Genomic DNA, 16,258 nt, shown 5'->3' with positions numbered 1-16,258 from the left:
CCTAGTGGGCAGAAGAAGAAGTTTAAGTGAATAAAGACATACTATGTGAGATGATAGGGCTTCCCTGGTGGCTCAGTGGTAAAGAAACTGCCTGCTAATGCGGGAGCCACAGGTTCAATCCCTGGGTTGGGAAGATCCCCTGGAGGAGGAAATGACAACCCACTCCACTGTTCCTGCCTGGGAAATCTCTTGTACAGAGGAGCATGGTGGGCTACAGTCCATGGAGTCACAGAAGGGTTGGACATGACTTAGCGACTAAACAACAACAACACGTGAGATGTTAAGTGCTGTGGAGCAATAGAAATAGGCTAGGTTGGGAGCGGGTGTCCTGGGGAGGGAACATGCTATAGCCATATTTGGGAGGAGAGTTGACCAGGCAACCCTGGAATGTAGTTCCTCCAAGAGAGTGGAAAACCTAAAATTTTCCCTTCTCCCATTTTCCACTCCTTCTCCCACTCCAAGTCCCCCTGACTATTATGGCAGTGCAGCCTGGGATGAGTGGTTATGCAAAACAGCTCCTGATTGCATTACAAATATGTGGCTTAGGTGTGTGCCAAGAACTTTGAGGGGCTGAGGTGTAACACATTTCTGGAGCTGCTGTTTGTTTTTTTAACAAAACCACACCAATCTGGTTTTCTTTTAAAATGAGTAAACAGTGCCAGAATGTGTTACAAGTGATTCAGATTTGTGGGCACAGCTTCGTAATGTACTTTCTTGCACGTAAACTCATTTGAGACAGTCAGGGCGGGTGCTGTTATTCCCATTTTACAGATGAAGGAACTGAGGTGCAAAGGTGATCTGCCCAAGGTTATGTAACCAAGGAGCATAAACTCCCGAATTGTGATGCCCGTGTCCCTTGGTTTCTAGAACAACCTGGATCTAGTAAGAATGCAAGTAGAAAATAACTGTTCTTTTCTCATCACCGTGTTCACACCTGCTTCTTTAGATGCCCCTGCCTTGTCAAGGGAAGGCAGTTTTCTGGTCCATTGCAGGTTAAATGAGCAGTGTACTTACAAGTATCAAAAAGCCCCCAAAGATGTGTGTATGTGTGGGAGGGATAACTTTAACGGTTGCATGTCCATCCTTCTAGAAGTTTTAGTTTTCCTTTAGTAGCTTTAGTTTTCATTTTCCTTGAGTCATCTTTGGGTGAATCTAAGACATCAGTAACTTCACCATCCAGACCTGCACCCTTAGCCTCCTGTGTGCTGAGCAGCACAAATCCAGGTGTCTGTGCATTGAATAGTGCAGACACAGAACATCTTCATCCTCATAGAAAGTTGTCTTGGACAGCACTGGCTTAGAGCCTCAGCAAGTTATAAATCAACTCTTTGATTCTTTTCACCACTCATTTTAATATTTTTCTGAATAGATTCCTTACTTGGAGGGATTTTGTGTATATTTTGCTACATTAAAAGAAATCTAGTCAGATATAAAATCTTTAGTCTCTCATCCAATTTAAAGCTCCTTTCCTCCCACATCCTGGGCCTGCTCTGGCCTCAGAGCACTGTAGTAGGGAAGAGCGGGCTTGGCTGGTTTCTTCATACTTCTAGTTCTCCTCTGAGCCCTCTCCTTCTGGTCCTTGTTCCTCCAGGATGGAGCATGAGGCAGAGAGGTAACTGGGCATAGAGGATCCCAACAGGAGTGGTGCCCACTGTCAGCTGATGTGGCTGTCTTGGCTCGACAGATGTCAACACTGTGGATTCTCCTCTGGGGGCACTTTGGCTGGTCCTTTGAAGAGCCTCCCATCACTGGGGTCTCCTGCTGTGGATCCCCTGGTGCAGACTGTGCAAACATCGGCTGCCCCTTTACCGCCTTCCCCCAGCTCCTGGGCCCCATGGGTACACACCTCATATCACCCTGTCTTTTGGGGGTTACTTGATCCTGATGAGTTATCTTCTTTGAGGAGATCCTTACTGGACAACTTAAGTCCCATTTTCCACAGGAGAACCCCAGCCTCTCCTGCCCCTGCAAGTTCTAGGTACACAGACTGCTCACGCTGCAGCCCTCTCTCGCCACTCTGTGCTCCCAGACATTCCAGCTAGGTTTTGACCTTTAGATACTTTTCAGGGGACAATCAAGCACCACTCGGTATATTGCAGACACAGAGGGTCCAGATCAAGCTCTCAAATTGTTGCCCTCCTTCTTTTCTCCCTTTGTAGCAGGGTGGAGGGGCTGTGCTCAGCACTCCTGTATCCCTAGCAAACATGTCCCATTCTCCAGCCCACACCCCTCTCCTTGTTCAGGCCTCAGGTTGAGGATGGGTGGGGCCAGAGGAGGACACCTCCATTTCTGGTCCTGAACAGAGGGTTGCATCCTTCTCTTTGGAATGTGTGGGTATGTCATCCCCTAGGTTCTTAGTTTTGGGGCCTCAATGCAGCAATGCATTTAACACCTTGGTACAGAGGCACCTGGCATCCGTGGGGTAGCAAAGAGTTAGACATGACTGAGCCACTGAGCAGCAACAACATATCCTTTCCCCTGCTTCTTGTCCCATCACATGATCTCTAACCAGTCTGGCCACATCCATTCTGTGTGGTTTCCTAGGACCAGACTCATTTATACACAGTGGGGGTTAGGGTGGAACTTAGGGTTCCTAGAGATGGTGGGAGCTTTCCTAACTCCACAGGTCTTACCCCCCAGCTTCAGACAGATTTTCCTCATGCCTACCTCTACACAGGACAAGGGCTCATCTCTCAGCTACGTTGGAGGCCTCTAAAAGGTTGAGAACCACTGGGTTACCTGACTGTGCTCAGGGTTTAACCCTAAGAGGATTCCAAAGACAACTCAGTAGGACCAGTGGCCTTTATGCTTTGATGCTTCAAACAATGCCGTTGATGACATGACATCAGGGAGCTCTGGGCATTCAATTACTTGGCAGTGCTTATTTCTGCTCTGACTCACTAACTGTGCTGGGCGTGTTCACCTCTGTTGTCCTGGGTGATCCTTACATATGGCAACCTAAGGCTCACAGACGTGGGCTCACCCAGGATCACCTGATGGGAATGACAGAGTTGGGATTCTAGCCTCAAAGTGTTTGAATCCAAAACTTCATTCTCTTCCAGCTCACCCTGTTGCCTTGGGGCCAGTTGGCTCCTATTTCTACACCTTCTCTTTATTTGATGACAAGCCCTAATCAGGGCTGGTGACAGTAGGGCTTAACACAGCTAATCCCACCCGTGGAGAACATATCTGACAGTGAAGGGCCAAGGACAGACAGAAGAATGGTTCTGAGGAAGCCCAGGGTGTGGGAGGGGAACTTCCCTGGCCAGGCTCAGAAGCCCCCCTTCTTGGCTGACATTACCGCCTCCATGAGGACCAAGCATGCATGAGCACTTACTCTGTGCCAGGCACCATGTGTTACCTTATTCAGCCTTCCCCAGACCTCCAGCCAGCTTCTGTTGTATCCCGATCTTATAAGGAAGGAGACTGAGGCTCAAAGAAATTCAATGTCCTGACCTGGAAACCTTGCCAGTAAGTGGTAAAGCAGAGTTTGATCCCAGGTCTGCCTCATGCCAAGGCCCCGCCCACAGCACTGGACTGCCTCCTTGCCTGTGGGGCAGGCCCTTTGCATCTTCACTGGGTTTACATCCCAGGGCCCATTTGGGCTGTGCTCCTTCCCTTGTGGCTCAGCTGGTAAAGAATCTGCCTGCAATGCGGGAGACCTGGGTTTGATCCCTGGGTTGGGAAGATCCCCTGGAGAAGGGAAAGGCTACCCACTCCAGTATTCTGGCCTGGAGAATTCCATGGACTGTATAGATGGGGTCGCAAAGAGTCAGACACAACTGAGCGACTTTCACTTTCACTTCCTTCCAAAGATGAAACAGAAATATACCTTTCCACTAGATGCTGCTGCCTGGAACATGCTCACAGCTCTGCCTGTTGCTATTTTTCCTTCTCAGTGTCCTGGGTTCCCTCTTGCTGATTGGACTCCAGCTTGTCTGCCCGCAGCCCTCCACTGAACACAGAAAGGTAAGCCATAGCCTTTCTGAGGCTTTCCTTTTCTGCCTAGGTCCTGGGGTCATACTAGTCATCAACGCCTTGAGTTTTATTCTGTTTGGAGGTGAGTCACTGCTGATTCTCAGAGGATGCACCATTTATAGGATGTTCACCCCTCCTAAGTCCTTGATGTTAAAAATGAAGCCAGTGCCCAGGGTCAGTCTCTGACCTGAAAGCAGGGCTGGCCTTGCAGCCCATGTCTGATAGAGTGGGTCAGTTAAGGAGAGGCCAGCGGGCAGACTCTACCCCTAGGAGTGGAGGAGCGCCAGCACAGAGCTTTGACCTCCTCTAGGGGCACATTCGGCACGATGGGTGTTGGATGGTTAGAGCTGTGGTGGGAGCCATCCATGATTTTCGGTAGAAGGACACCAGCCAATCGCCAGGCAGGGAGAGAACAGGGAAATAAAGACCTGGCCCTTTCTTTTCTCCTCCCCTCCATCTCCTGCTGGTGAGTCCCTCAACCTGAGCCCAATCAGAGGACAGAAAACAAAGAAATCCGTCCATGCCCCGCTCAAAGGCCAGCCTTCTGGGCAACAGGGCTGGGTGGAGAAAGGTGGACAGAGCCCCTGGGGGACACATGGACAGTATCAGGTACGCTTCCCTGCAGGCTCAGGTGTTTCATAGTTAATGAACCATACGCTGTGCCTAAACAAGCCCAATGCTGTCCTGCAGCAGAGCAGTTGCATGATTAATATTTCCTTAGAAATAGGTGGATGATATGACCTCGGGAGGGTCCCTCAAATCCCTTTCTCCTGCCTAAGAACTCCTGGTGTCTAAAGGTAATGAAATGCAGACACTTTGGAGAGGACTAATAGGCCAGCCATTTGTATGTAAGTGTGACTGAATTGGTTGGAACCTTTCCTAGAGGGGTTTTCATGAGGGAAGTCCAGGAGAGAAGGGAGCCAAGAAATGAGTATGTTTGCCTAGATATGCACCTTCTTGGGACAAGTTCTTGATGTTCTCGTCTGATGAGTCTTGTTTCTTTTAGGTCTGTGGATTGTGTTCTGACTTTGTCTTTCTGGGCCAGATATGAACCTGTATTGTGTGGTGTCCTTCATTAGGGTGTCAGCTCCACGAAAGTGGGATCTTACCGGTCTTGTTCATTACCCTATTTCCACCTCCTGGAATATAGCCTGACATGTTGTAGGTGCTCAATAAAACACCTGTTGAATGACTGACTGAATGAGTGAGTGGAAAAACTGGCCAAGATCTAAGCATTATTTTGGTGGATGCTTGGCAATTTACACCCCTCTTAACCAGCTGGCTCAGTGGTAAAGAATCCACCTGCCGATACAGGAGACGTGGGTCCGATCCCTGGGTTGGGAAGATCCGCTGGAGAAGGAAATGGCAACCCTCTCTGGTATTCTTGCCTGGAAAATCCCATAGGCAAAGGAGCCTGGCAGGCTACAGTCCATGGTATCGCAAAGAACTGGACATGACTTAGTGACTAAAAAATGACAAATATTTTACTGCATCATTCCCATTCATGATTTCAAGAGTCAGAAAGGACAACTATTATAGATTGAATGTTTGTATTCCACCCCCAACCTCCCAACCCCATGCTAGCCCAAGATTGGTGTGTTAAAACCTAGCCTATGTGATGGTATTTGGAGGTGGGGCCTTTGGGAGGTGATTAGGTGATGGAGTGGAGTTGTCGTGAATGGGGTTAGTGCCCTTGTTAGCAATAGGTGAGAGCCTGCTGCCCTGTCCTGTGAGGATACAAGAGAAGTTTGCACCCCAGGGCTGGGACTGTGCTGGCACCCTAACCTCAGACTTCCAGCCTTCAGAACTGTGAGAAATCAGTTTCTGTTGTCTATACACCACTTGATCTATGATATTCTGTTTTAGCAGCCCAAATTGACTAAGACAGAAATTGGCACTGAGAAGTGGTGATGCTGCTATAACAAATATATAAAATGTGGAAGGGGATTTGGAACTGGCTACTTGGTAGATACTGAGGAGGTTTGAGGTGCAGGCTAGAAAAAGCCTGCAATGACATAAATGGACTTTTAAAAGTGACTCTGTTAAGAGCTCAGAAACAAAAGAGGAGGGCTGTAGAGAAAGTGTCAATCTTCCTAGAGAATACCTAAGTAATCTCAACTAAAATGTTGGTTGAAATATGGACATTAAAGGCCATTCTGATGGGGTCTTAGGTGGTCATGAGGAACATGCTATTGGAAACTGGAGGAAAGACTGTGCTTGTTATAAAGTGGCAAAGAACTTGGCTCATTCCCGCTGTAGTGTTTTGTGGCAGGTAGGACTTGTAAGGGATGAAATTAGATATTTAACCAAAGCCATTTCTAAGCAAAGTGTTGAAGGAGTGGCCTGGTTTCTCTTGACTGCTCACAGTAAAATGTGAGAAGAGAGAACTGATTTAAAGATGGAATTGTTAACTGGAAAGGAAGCAGAACACAGAAGTTAAAGATTTGGAAATTCTTCAGCCGATGCATATTGAAAAGAGTGAGAAAGCCTGTCCAGGAAAGAACAAACGCTAAGGGTGTGGTTGAGAGACTGACAGGGTGATTAGTCAGCCATCTTGACAGAAGCCAGAGGCTACTTGTCCAAGACAATGGAAGACTGTAAAGGGGGCAGTGGTGCCTTCCGGACATGGCTCATCTTGGCACCATCTCCCTTGGTGGTTCCCACTCCCCACACTCAGGCTGAGTTCCTAGGCTGACCCGGGAGCTGCTCCAGTGATGACCCAGCAAGGTTGGGCTGTGCCTAGCAGAGCCTTGGGGGGCATGACTACCTCCACCTGGATTTCAAAGGACAAGGCTTGAGCCAAGGTCCCAGGACCCCAACCCTGGAGAACCACAGTGAGGGCAGGGAAGCCTGGAGCTTTGGGTCCCCAGCCTTTTCGGGTAGGACCATGGGCCCAGTGGGCCTGGAGAGCAGAGCACAGAGCCAAAGAGAATTATTCTTAAACTTTTATGAACCTTTCCTGGGTGGGTTGCAGACTTTCTTCTTTCCTCTTCTTCCCATTTGGAATGGGAATGTCTGTACTGTGCCTGTCTTACCATTATATTTTGGAAGCACATAACGTGTTTGATTTCACATATTCATAGCTGGAGAGCAGTTTGCTTCAGTATGAATCATACCTTGAGTCTCACCTATGTCTGATTTAGATGATATTTAGGTGAGACTTAGAACCTAGACTTTAATAATGATACTGGAACCAGTTAATGCTTTCTAGGTTATTTGGATGGAATGAATGTATTTTGCCTGTAAGAAAGATGTGAATTTGGGGGGCCCAGGGATAGAATATTATAGATGACACATATCCCCCCCAAATTCATATGTTGAAACTAAATCCCCAGTGTGATGCTCTTTGGAGGGGGGACCTTTGGAAGGTGATTAGGTCATGAGAGGATAAATGTCCCTTATTAAAGAGGCCATAGAGGAATCTCTTGCTTTCTCTGCTATGTGAGGTTACAGGGAGAAGATTGCTGTCAATGAACAAGGAGATTGGTTCTCCTCAGACATCAAATCCACGGGCCCTTTCATCTTGAACAACCCAGCCTTCAGAATTGTGAAAAATAAATTTATGTTTTCCATAAACCACCCAGTCTATAGCATTGTTTTTATTGCAGCTGGATCAATCATCTATTTTCATTATTATGTTCTATTATTTATTAGTATTTAGAGCTATCAGGGTTATTAATCTTAACAGTTCAATCAATCTACCAGTGTTCTTTTTTTCTTTTGCTGTTATTCAAATAGACCATCATATCTTAAAATATTTTATAAATGGTTAGTTTACTTTGCTATGTCTATTAATTTTTCAGGTTAGCCTGAATGATATATATGTAGCCTGAACAAAAGTTTCACAAAAAGGTACTGCCTCCATTTTGCTGCTTCTTTTTTTTTAGTTTATTCTGTTTAGCAAGTTGTACCATAATGTGCTTGGTAAGTCTCCATATTTCTTAAATAAAGCATTTATTCTGAGAAATTTGAAAAATGATTTATGAATCACTTTGTTGAATTTAAAAATTGAGTAAAAGGTTTCACATTTTAGTGTGTTGTTTCTCCTTGTCAAAATATTAAGAACTTTGCAGTAGAAAGTTAGATTAGGAACATTTTTTTCCAAAATCATTTATAGATTCCTTTACTCAGACAATACACATTATTTAGGACAGTTCTCAAATATAATTATGTGCGTTTTAGCTGCCAGGATCATTGTCATTGTCATTCACCTCAGAGAAGGAAGATTCAGTGCTTTCTTGATTGGCAGATTTCTTCTTGATGTTTTATTGGGGTTCTGTGAAGCTGTGGCTGTCATCCTGCCTGACTGTATCCCAAAGCCCTGGAGCAGCAACAGTACTGGCAATAGTAGAATCCACTTATTTCTGCAACATGAGAAATAAGGAGATACCTATTAAAACAGGGCTTGGAAATGTTTTTCTATAAATGGCCAGTTGTGATTGTTCTAGACTTTCTGGGCTACAACATCTCTGTCACAACTAGTCAGCTCTGCTTTTGTAGCACAGATTCAGTCTTAAACAACTTGTCAATAAATGTATATGGCTGTATTCCAATAAAACTTTATTTGCAAAACACTGGATTTGGCTCGTAACCCACAGTTTGCCAGCCACTGCTCTAAAGTCAAGATAGAGAAGAGTTAACTTTAATTACTGTGTATGTATTTTGAAGTTGGAAATTGTCTCCTCCTGGGACCTTAAGAAACACAAAAGATTTGAGGAAAAAAAAGTGTATTTTTTCATGAAAACTTAAGAATTATGATTGCCATCAAATTGTTTTCGTTGCTTGGATAAATCATGATTGAATTCCTGCTGACTGCTTTGTGGCAAGATCCACTCTCATTCTGTAGAAGAGAGCAGCAGCAAGAATTAGAAAACCATTTATGGTAAATTCTTAAGGGACAGCATTACAAATTTGTGCGCACTGTAGTTCAGTATGCATATGAAAACCACCCTCCAAAAGACATCTCTTTTTCTTTCTCATTACTATAGCATGTCCAACTTTAGCATATGGAAGCATTTCTACACTGTAAGTTATTCTGAGGAAAAGACATAATTTGTAAACGCTGTCAAATAAACTATGCATTTCTAAATGCTACTCGGGTGACTGGATACATCTCTGTAAAAACTGTCCCATAATAGTGCAGGAAAAGAGGACTCGAGTGCAGAGTCTAAGTAGCTCTTTCAAGATATTTTTATCCAGATGTCTTCCTCTTGCTCCTGATGGATGGCATCAGAAAGGACTGTTCAACCTCTGTTCTTGGTAGTTATTTAATGACACTTGGCAAGTGATTTCATTTTAAAAACTCTCTGTGGCTTCGTTTGTAGATAAGGTAAGACCAAGAGTGGAAAAAACTTGTCCCAGACTCTAATAAAAACCATACGTTATTAGTACAGGAGAATATGTAGATTGTAGAAAGCTTTTAAGTTAATGAAAGTGTTCTGTCTATCTGACAGACATTCACTGAGCAAGTTGCTTTATAAGTCATAAAGTGTATGGTCAACGTAATCTATTTAGGAAAAAATCATGAGACATCTTATTTTATTCCTATGAATGGAGAAACATACATATACTTGAATCACTGCTGCTTAACATTTTTTTTTTAAGTTTACTTTTTAATTAAAAGTATGCTTGTATATTGGGCTTCCCTGGTAGCTCAGCTGATAAAGAATCCACCTGCAAGGCAGGAGACCCCGATTCAATTCCTGGGTCAGGAAGATCCCCTGGAGAAGGGACAGGCTACCCACTCCAGTATTCATGGGCTTCCGTGGTGGCTCAGATGGTAAAGAATCCACCTGCAATGTGGGACCCTGGGATCGATCCCTAGGTTGGGAAGATCCCCTGGAGGAGGGCATGGCAACCCACTCCAGTATTCTTGCCTGGAGAATCCCCATGGACGCAGGAGCCTGGGGGGTACAGTACATGGGGTCGCAAAGAGTCAGATACAATAAGCGACTAAGCACAGCACATGCATGTTTATTATAGAAAATTTAGAAAACAATGAAAAACAATGAGGAAGAAAATAAAAACTCACTTTGGCCACCAGCCAAAGAGAAGTGCTCTTCAATCTGTTATTTATAAAAACTTTAAAACAAAGAGAAAAAAAAAAAAACAAAAAAAACCCTGACATACTACAAAATGAAATAAGGGTGAAGTAAAATATTTGTTTTGCTAACTGGTTTGCAAGTCACAATGTGAATAGCTGGGGCCCTTGTAAAGGGTTTAGAACCCTGTTACTGTGTACAGACCTCCCTAGGGCCTCAGTGATAAAGAATCCACCTACAAAACCCACTGTAATGTTGTGAAGTAATTAGCCTCCAACTAATAAAAAAATTTAAAAAAATAAATAAATAAATAAAAAATAAATGACAAAAAAAAAAAAAAAAAGAATCCACCTGCCAAAGCAGGAGATGCAGGTTTGATCCCCAGGTTGGGAAGATCTCCTGAAAAAGGAAATGGCAACCTATTCCAGTATTCTTGTCTGGGAAATCTCATGGACAAAGGAGCTTGGTAGTTTATAGTCCATGGTAGCCCAAAAAGTCAGACATGACTTAGCAATTAAACAACAGCTGTAACAATTGAGTTCAGATTGCCTCTTGACAATGTCCTACAATTGGATATTGAACAGAAAGTCTATAGAAGGACAAAAGTAAGTTTTAGGTAACATGAAATTTCTCATATTATTTCTCCTGTATTCCACAAAGGAGAAAACAGTAAGGTTTTTCGAAGAAAATATATGAAAATATCCTGACGACTTGGGATTGGCAAGGGTTTCTTAAACAACACACCAGAAGAACTAATCATAAAAGAATTGAACTGCATGAAAATTGAGGAGTTTTATTTATTATCATACACCATGATGAGTGAGAAGATAAGCCAAAGATATGAAGATATTCATAATTACATATTTGACCAAAGATTCATACTCAGATTATATAAAGAAACTCTACTAATTATTAAGAAAATGTTAAGCAGTTAAATTTTTAAATGGGCAAAAGACTTGAACAGATGCTTTGTGTAAGAGGATATTTTAAAGGCCAATAAGCATAAGAAATATGCTGAGTCAGTTAGTCAGTCACTCAGTTGTGTCCAACCCTGTGCATGCCAGGCTGCCCTGTCCATCACCAGCTCCTGGAGCTTGCTCAAACTCATGTGCATCGAGTTGGCAATGCCATCCAACCATCTCATCCTCTGTCGCCCTCTTCTCCTGCCTTCAAGCTTTCCCAGCATCAGAGTCTTTTCTAGTGAGTCAGTTCTTCACATCAGATGGCCAAAGTATTGGAGTTTCAGCTTCAACATCAGTCCTTCCAATGAATATTCAGGATGGACTGATTGGACCTCCTTGCAGTCCAAGGGACTCTCCAGAGTCTTCTCCAACACCACGGTTCAAAAGCATCAGTTTTTTGGCATTCAGCTTTCTTTATAGTCCAACCCTCCCATACATACATGACTACTGGAAAAACCATAGCTTTGATTAGACGAACATTTGTTGGCAAAGTAATGTCTCTGCTTTTTAATATGCTATCTAGGTTGGTCATAGCTTTCTTCCAAGGAGAAAGCGTTTTTTAATTTCATGGCTGCAGTCACCATCTGCAGTGATCTTGGAGCCCAAAAACATAAAGTTGCTCACTGTTTCCATTGTTTCCCCAATGCTCAATCAAAATCATTAATTAAGTGGGACTTCCCTGATGATTCAGTGGCTAAGATTCTGCTTTCCTAGTGTGGGTGGCCCAGATTCAGTCTCCGGTCCAAGAACTAGAACCTGCATGCCACAACTAAGAGTTCACATGCCACAACTAAAGATCCTGTGTGTTGCAATGAAAATCGAAGATCTCGTGAGTTGCAATATAGGAGATGTGGGCTCAATCCCTGGGTCGGGAAGATCCATTTCCCTGGAGTAGGAAATGGCAACCCAGTATCCTGCCTGGAAAATTCCATAGACAGAGCATCCTGACGAGTTACAGCCCATGGGGTCACAGAGTCAGACACGACTGAACACACACACACACATTGCTCTGGACATCACAAACAGATCATAAAAGCAGTACTGAATGGTTCATACTCTTTCTAAATAGCTTACCTATCCTAGTACAATTTTCAAGAATGTGGGAATATGAAAATATCCAGTACCCAACAAGGTAAAATTCAAGATGTCTGGCATTTAGTCAAAGATTACCAGGCATGCACAGAAGTAGAAAAACATTAGCATTATTCTCCATAATGAGGAGAACAATCAATTGAAACCAACTCTGAACTGACACAGATACTAGAATTTGAAAACAAGGGTATTAAAAGTTATTAAAACTGTATCCCATATATTCAAAAAGTTAAGTAGAAGTTTGGGAAATATTTTTAAAAATGTCAAACTTCTGGAGATGAAAATGAAAAATACACTGGATGGGATTAATGGAAGACTAGATGTGGACAATAAAAGAGAGCTTAAAGATAAAGCAATAGAAACTTTCATTGGCAGGACTGAGGTTGAAGTGGAAACTCCAATACTTTGGCCACCTGATGCGAAGAGCTGACTCATTGGAAAAGACCCTGATGCTGGGAAAGATTGAGGGCAGGAGGAGAAGGGGACGACAGAGGATGAGATGGTTGGATGGCATCACTGACTCAATGGACATGGGTTTGGGTGGACTCCAGGAGTTGGTGATACACAGGGAGGCCTGGCGTGCTGCGGTTCATGGGATCGCAAAGAGACATGACTGAGCGACTGAACTGAACTGAAAAAGAATTTTAAAAAAGCGGATGAGCATCAGTGAACCCTGTAATGACTTCAGGTGAATTTATGTGTATGCAGTTGGAGCACCAAAAGGAGAAGTGAGGGGTGACAGAAAAGTATTTTTTAAAGTATTGGGAAATACTCTGATTTTGATTAAAACCATGATTCTAAGAATACCAATGAACTCCAAACACTAGAAACATGAAGAAAATGGCACCTTTACACCATGATCAAATTGCTTAGAATTCAGTGATAAAAGGAAACAAAAATTTGAATCCCTTGGGGGGGGGGAAAAACACATTACATCTCCAGAAACAAAGAAAAAGATGACAATATATTCCTTGTCTTCTCTCAGGCATGTGAAGCAATATCTTTAAAATACTGAAAGAATAAAACTGTCAACCTGGAATTCTATACCCAGAAAAAAACATCTTTCAGAAATGAAAATAAAGATGTGTTCATACATAAGTGCTGAGTCACACTTGTAACACCAAAACTGTTAAAGGAAATTCTTTAAGCAGAAGGAAACTGATACAAAAAAATATAGATCTATACATGAAATGAACCAGAAATAATAACTACATGGGTAAATATATGCAGTTTTGAAAAATATTTAAGTCTCTTTCAAAGATTGACTCTTTAAATGAAAATAATGTATTGTGGAGGTAATAATGTATGTGTAAGTAAAATATATGGGAACAATATTGTAAATGCCAGAAGAGGATAAATGGAAGTATAATATTGTAAGGTTCCTATGTATAAAATTGTATATAACTTGAAAGTGGACTACGATAAGTTAAAGATGTATATTATAAACCTTAAAATAACAAAGTAAGAAATCAAATAATTTTAGCTCAAAGAATTGTTTTAGGAAATAAAATAGAGTCATAAAAATACTCCAATAATTCAGGAAAAGACAGAAATAGAAGAAAAAGAGATGGGATAACTAGAAAACAAATAGCAAGTAGATAGATTTAAATATATTAATAATTACAAAAACACCTCAACTGAAAAGGCAGAGTTTGAGCAGGATGGATAAAAAACAAGACACTCAACAAGAAACACACTTAACCATAAAGACACAGATTAGGTTAAAACTAGAAGGATAGAAGAAGACACACCATGTTAACATTAGTCAAAAGGAAGCTAGAGAGACTCTATCAATATCAGATAAAGTAGATTTTAGAGCAAAGAATATTACCAAATATAAAAAAGTCATTTCATGATGTTAAAGGGGTCAATTCATCAGAGGACATAACAATCCTAATCATTTATATACCTAATAACAGAGCTTCAAATTACCAAAGTAAATCTGAATAACTGCAAGGAGAAACAGAAAAATCCACAATTACGGCCTGAGGTTTTAATGGTGGTGGTTTAGTCTCTAAGTCATGTCCTACTCTTGTAACCCCATGGACTGGAGCCTGCCGTGGGATTTCCCAGGCAAGAATACTGGAGTGAATTGCCATTTTCTCCTCTTTGGGATATTCCCGGCCCGGGGATGAACCTGGGTCTCCTGCATTGCATGCAGATTTTTTACCAACTGAACCACCCCCTTTCCAAACACTGATAGAGTACTTAAACAGAAAAATCAGTAAGAATGGAGAAGATTTGACTATGATTATCAGTCAACTGGACCCAATGGACATTTGTAGAACATTCCCCCAAACAAAATCAGACATGTATTCTTTTCAGGTGCATGAAGAACATTTAGTAAGATAAATCATATTTGGGGCCATAAAGCAAGTCTCAATAGACATGATTCAAATCACAGTTTATTCTCTAATCACTGTGGAATTGATTTAGCAATCAATATAAAAGATATCTGGAGAATTCCTAAATATTTGGAATGGAATAAAACATTTCTAAATAATCCATCTCAAAGAAGAGATGAAAGAGAAATTAGAAATTACTTTGACCTGAATGAAATTAAAAAAACAAAATATTGTGAGATGCTGCTAAAATAGCACACAGGGGTAAATTTATATAACTAATCAACTATAAAGACAAAAAAGGTCTCAAATCAGTAACCTCAGCTTTCCACTATAAACAATTAGAAAGAGAACAGTAATTAAACTCAAAGTAAGAAGAAAGGAAATAATAAAGATCAAAGCAGAAACCTGTAAAGTAGAAACAGAAAAACCATAAAGGAAACCATTTATTCCAAAAGTTGGTTGTTTGAACGATCAATGAAATGGATAAATCTTGAACCAGAATCATTAGAGAAAAAATTGAAGGCATAAATGATCATTATCAGGAGACAGAGTGGTAACATCACCACAGATTCTGTAGATATTAATAAGGGTATTAATAAGGATAATAAGGGAATATTATGAATCCTTTATTCTTATAAATTCAACAACTTAGATGAAAAAGACAAATCATCTGAAAGATAAGGACTACCAAAGCTCACTTAAAAAGAAATAGATAACCTATATTTAGGTTATCAAAATATTCTGAATATTCTATATTTATTGAAAAAGACAAATCATCTGAAAGATACAGACTACCAAAGCTTACTTAAAAAGAAATAGATAACCTATATTTAGGTTATCTAAATATTCTGAATACTCTATATTTATTGAAAAAGACAAATCATCTGAAAGATACAAACTACCAAAGATATAGGTTATATTTAGGTATATTTAGATATATATAATATATATATATATTTATTGTATCTATCTATTATATATCTATTAGTATATCTATTATATATTATATATAAAAATAATATATAATATAAATAATATATTATTATATAATAATTGTTATTAATTTTATAATAATTAAAAAGAAATAGGTTATCTAAATATTCTGAACATTCTATATTTATTAAAGTAATAGAATTTGTAGTTAAAAACCTTGCTGCAAAGAAAACTCTTGATGGCTTTTCTGATGAATTCTTATAAGCATTTAAGGAAGAAAATAATACTAATTTTACACAAACTCTTCTAGAAAATTGAAGAGAAAGAGAACTTTCCAACTCATTCCAAGACCAGCATTACATACCAAAGACAAATAAAGATTTTAAAAGATAAGAAAACTGTAAACGGTTGTTCATAATGAACATAGATACAAAAGCTCTAATTAAAATGTTAGCAAATTAAATCCAACATTATAAGAAATGGTATGCATCATGAATAAGTGGGCTTTATTCTAGGCATTCAAGTTTGGTTCAACATTTAGAAATAAACTGGTATACAAACTAAAACAGAAAAGTCATATGGCTACCTCATTAAATGCAGAGAAGTTTTGACAAAATCTGATATCCATTTCTGATAAAAACTCTCAGCAAAGGAGGAATGAAAGGAAACTTGATTTAACCTGATAAAGGATATTTCCTTAAAACCTATAGCTAATGACAGAGGATGAGAATGGATGGCATCACCAGTTCAGTGGGCATGAACTTGGGCACACTCCAGGAGAGGATGAGGGACAAGGAAGCCTGGAATGCTGCAAGTCCATGGAGTTGCAAAGAGTCAGAGACGACTTGGCGACTTAACAACAACAGCAATGTATGACAAAACCCACTGGAAAAAAAAAAAAAAAAGA

The 16,258-nt window shown here is 40.9% G+C and overlaps 1 protein-coding gene across 2 annotated transcripts in view; it reads left to right on the top strand.

Moving 5' to 3' along the window:
• THSD4 (thrombospondin type 1 domain containing 4) overlaps window positions 1-16,258 on the top strand; it is a 648,360-nt gene that overhangs the window by 40,258 nt on the left and 591,844 nt on the right. For both annotated transcript variants that reach the window (XM_061157947.1, XM_061157948.1), the window contains exon 3: window positions 3,900-3,969. In XM_061157947.1, the coding sequence (XP_061013930.1) occupies window positions 3,900-3,969 (70 nt within the window). The remainder of the gene's footprint in view (window positions 1-3,899; window positions 3,970-16,258) is intronic.

The sequence above is a fragment of the Dama dama genome, chromosome 12 (genome assembly GCF_033118175.1).
Source record: "Dama dama isolate Ldn47 chromosome 12, ASM3311817v1, whole genome shotgun sequence".
NCBI classification, from domain to species: domain Eukaryota; kingdom Metazoa; phylum Chordata; class Mammalia; order Artiodactyla; family Cervidae; genus Dama; species Dama dama.
Note: the sequence above shows the minus strand (reverse complement) of the source record. Positions and strands in the feature narration are given on the sequence as shown.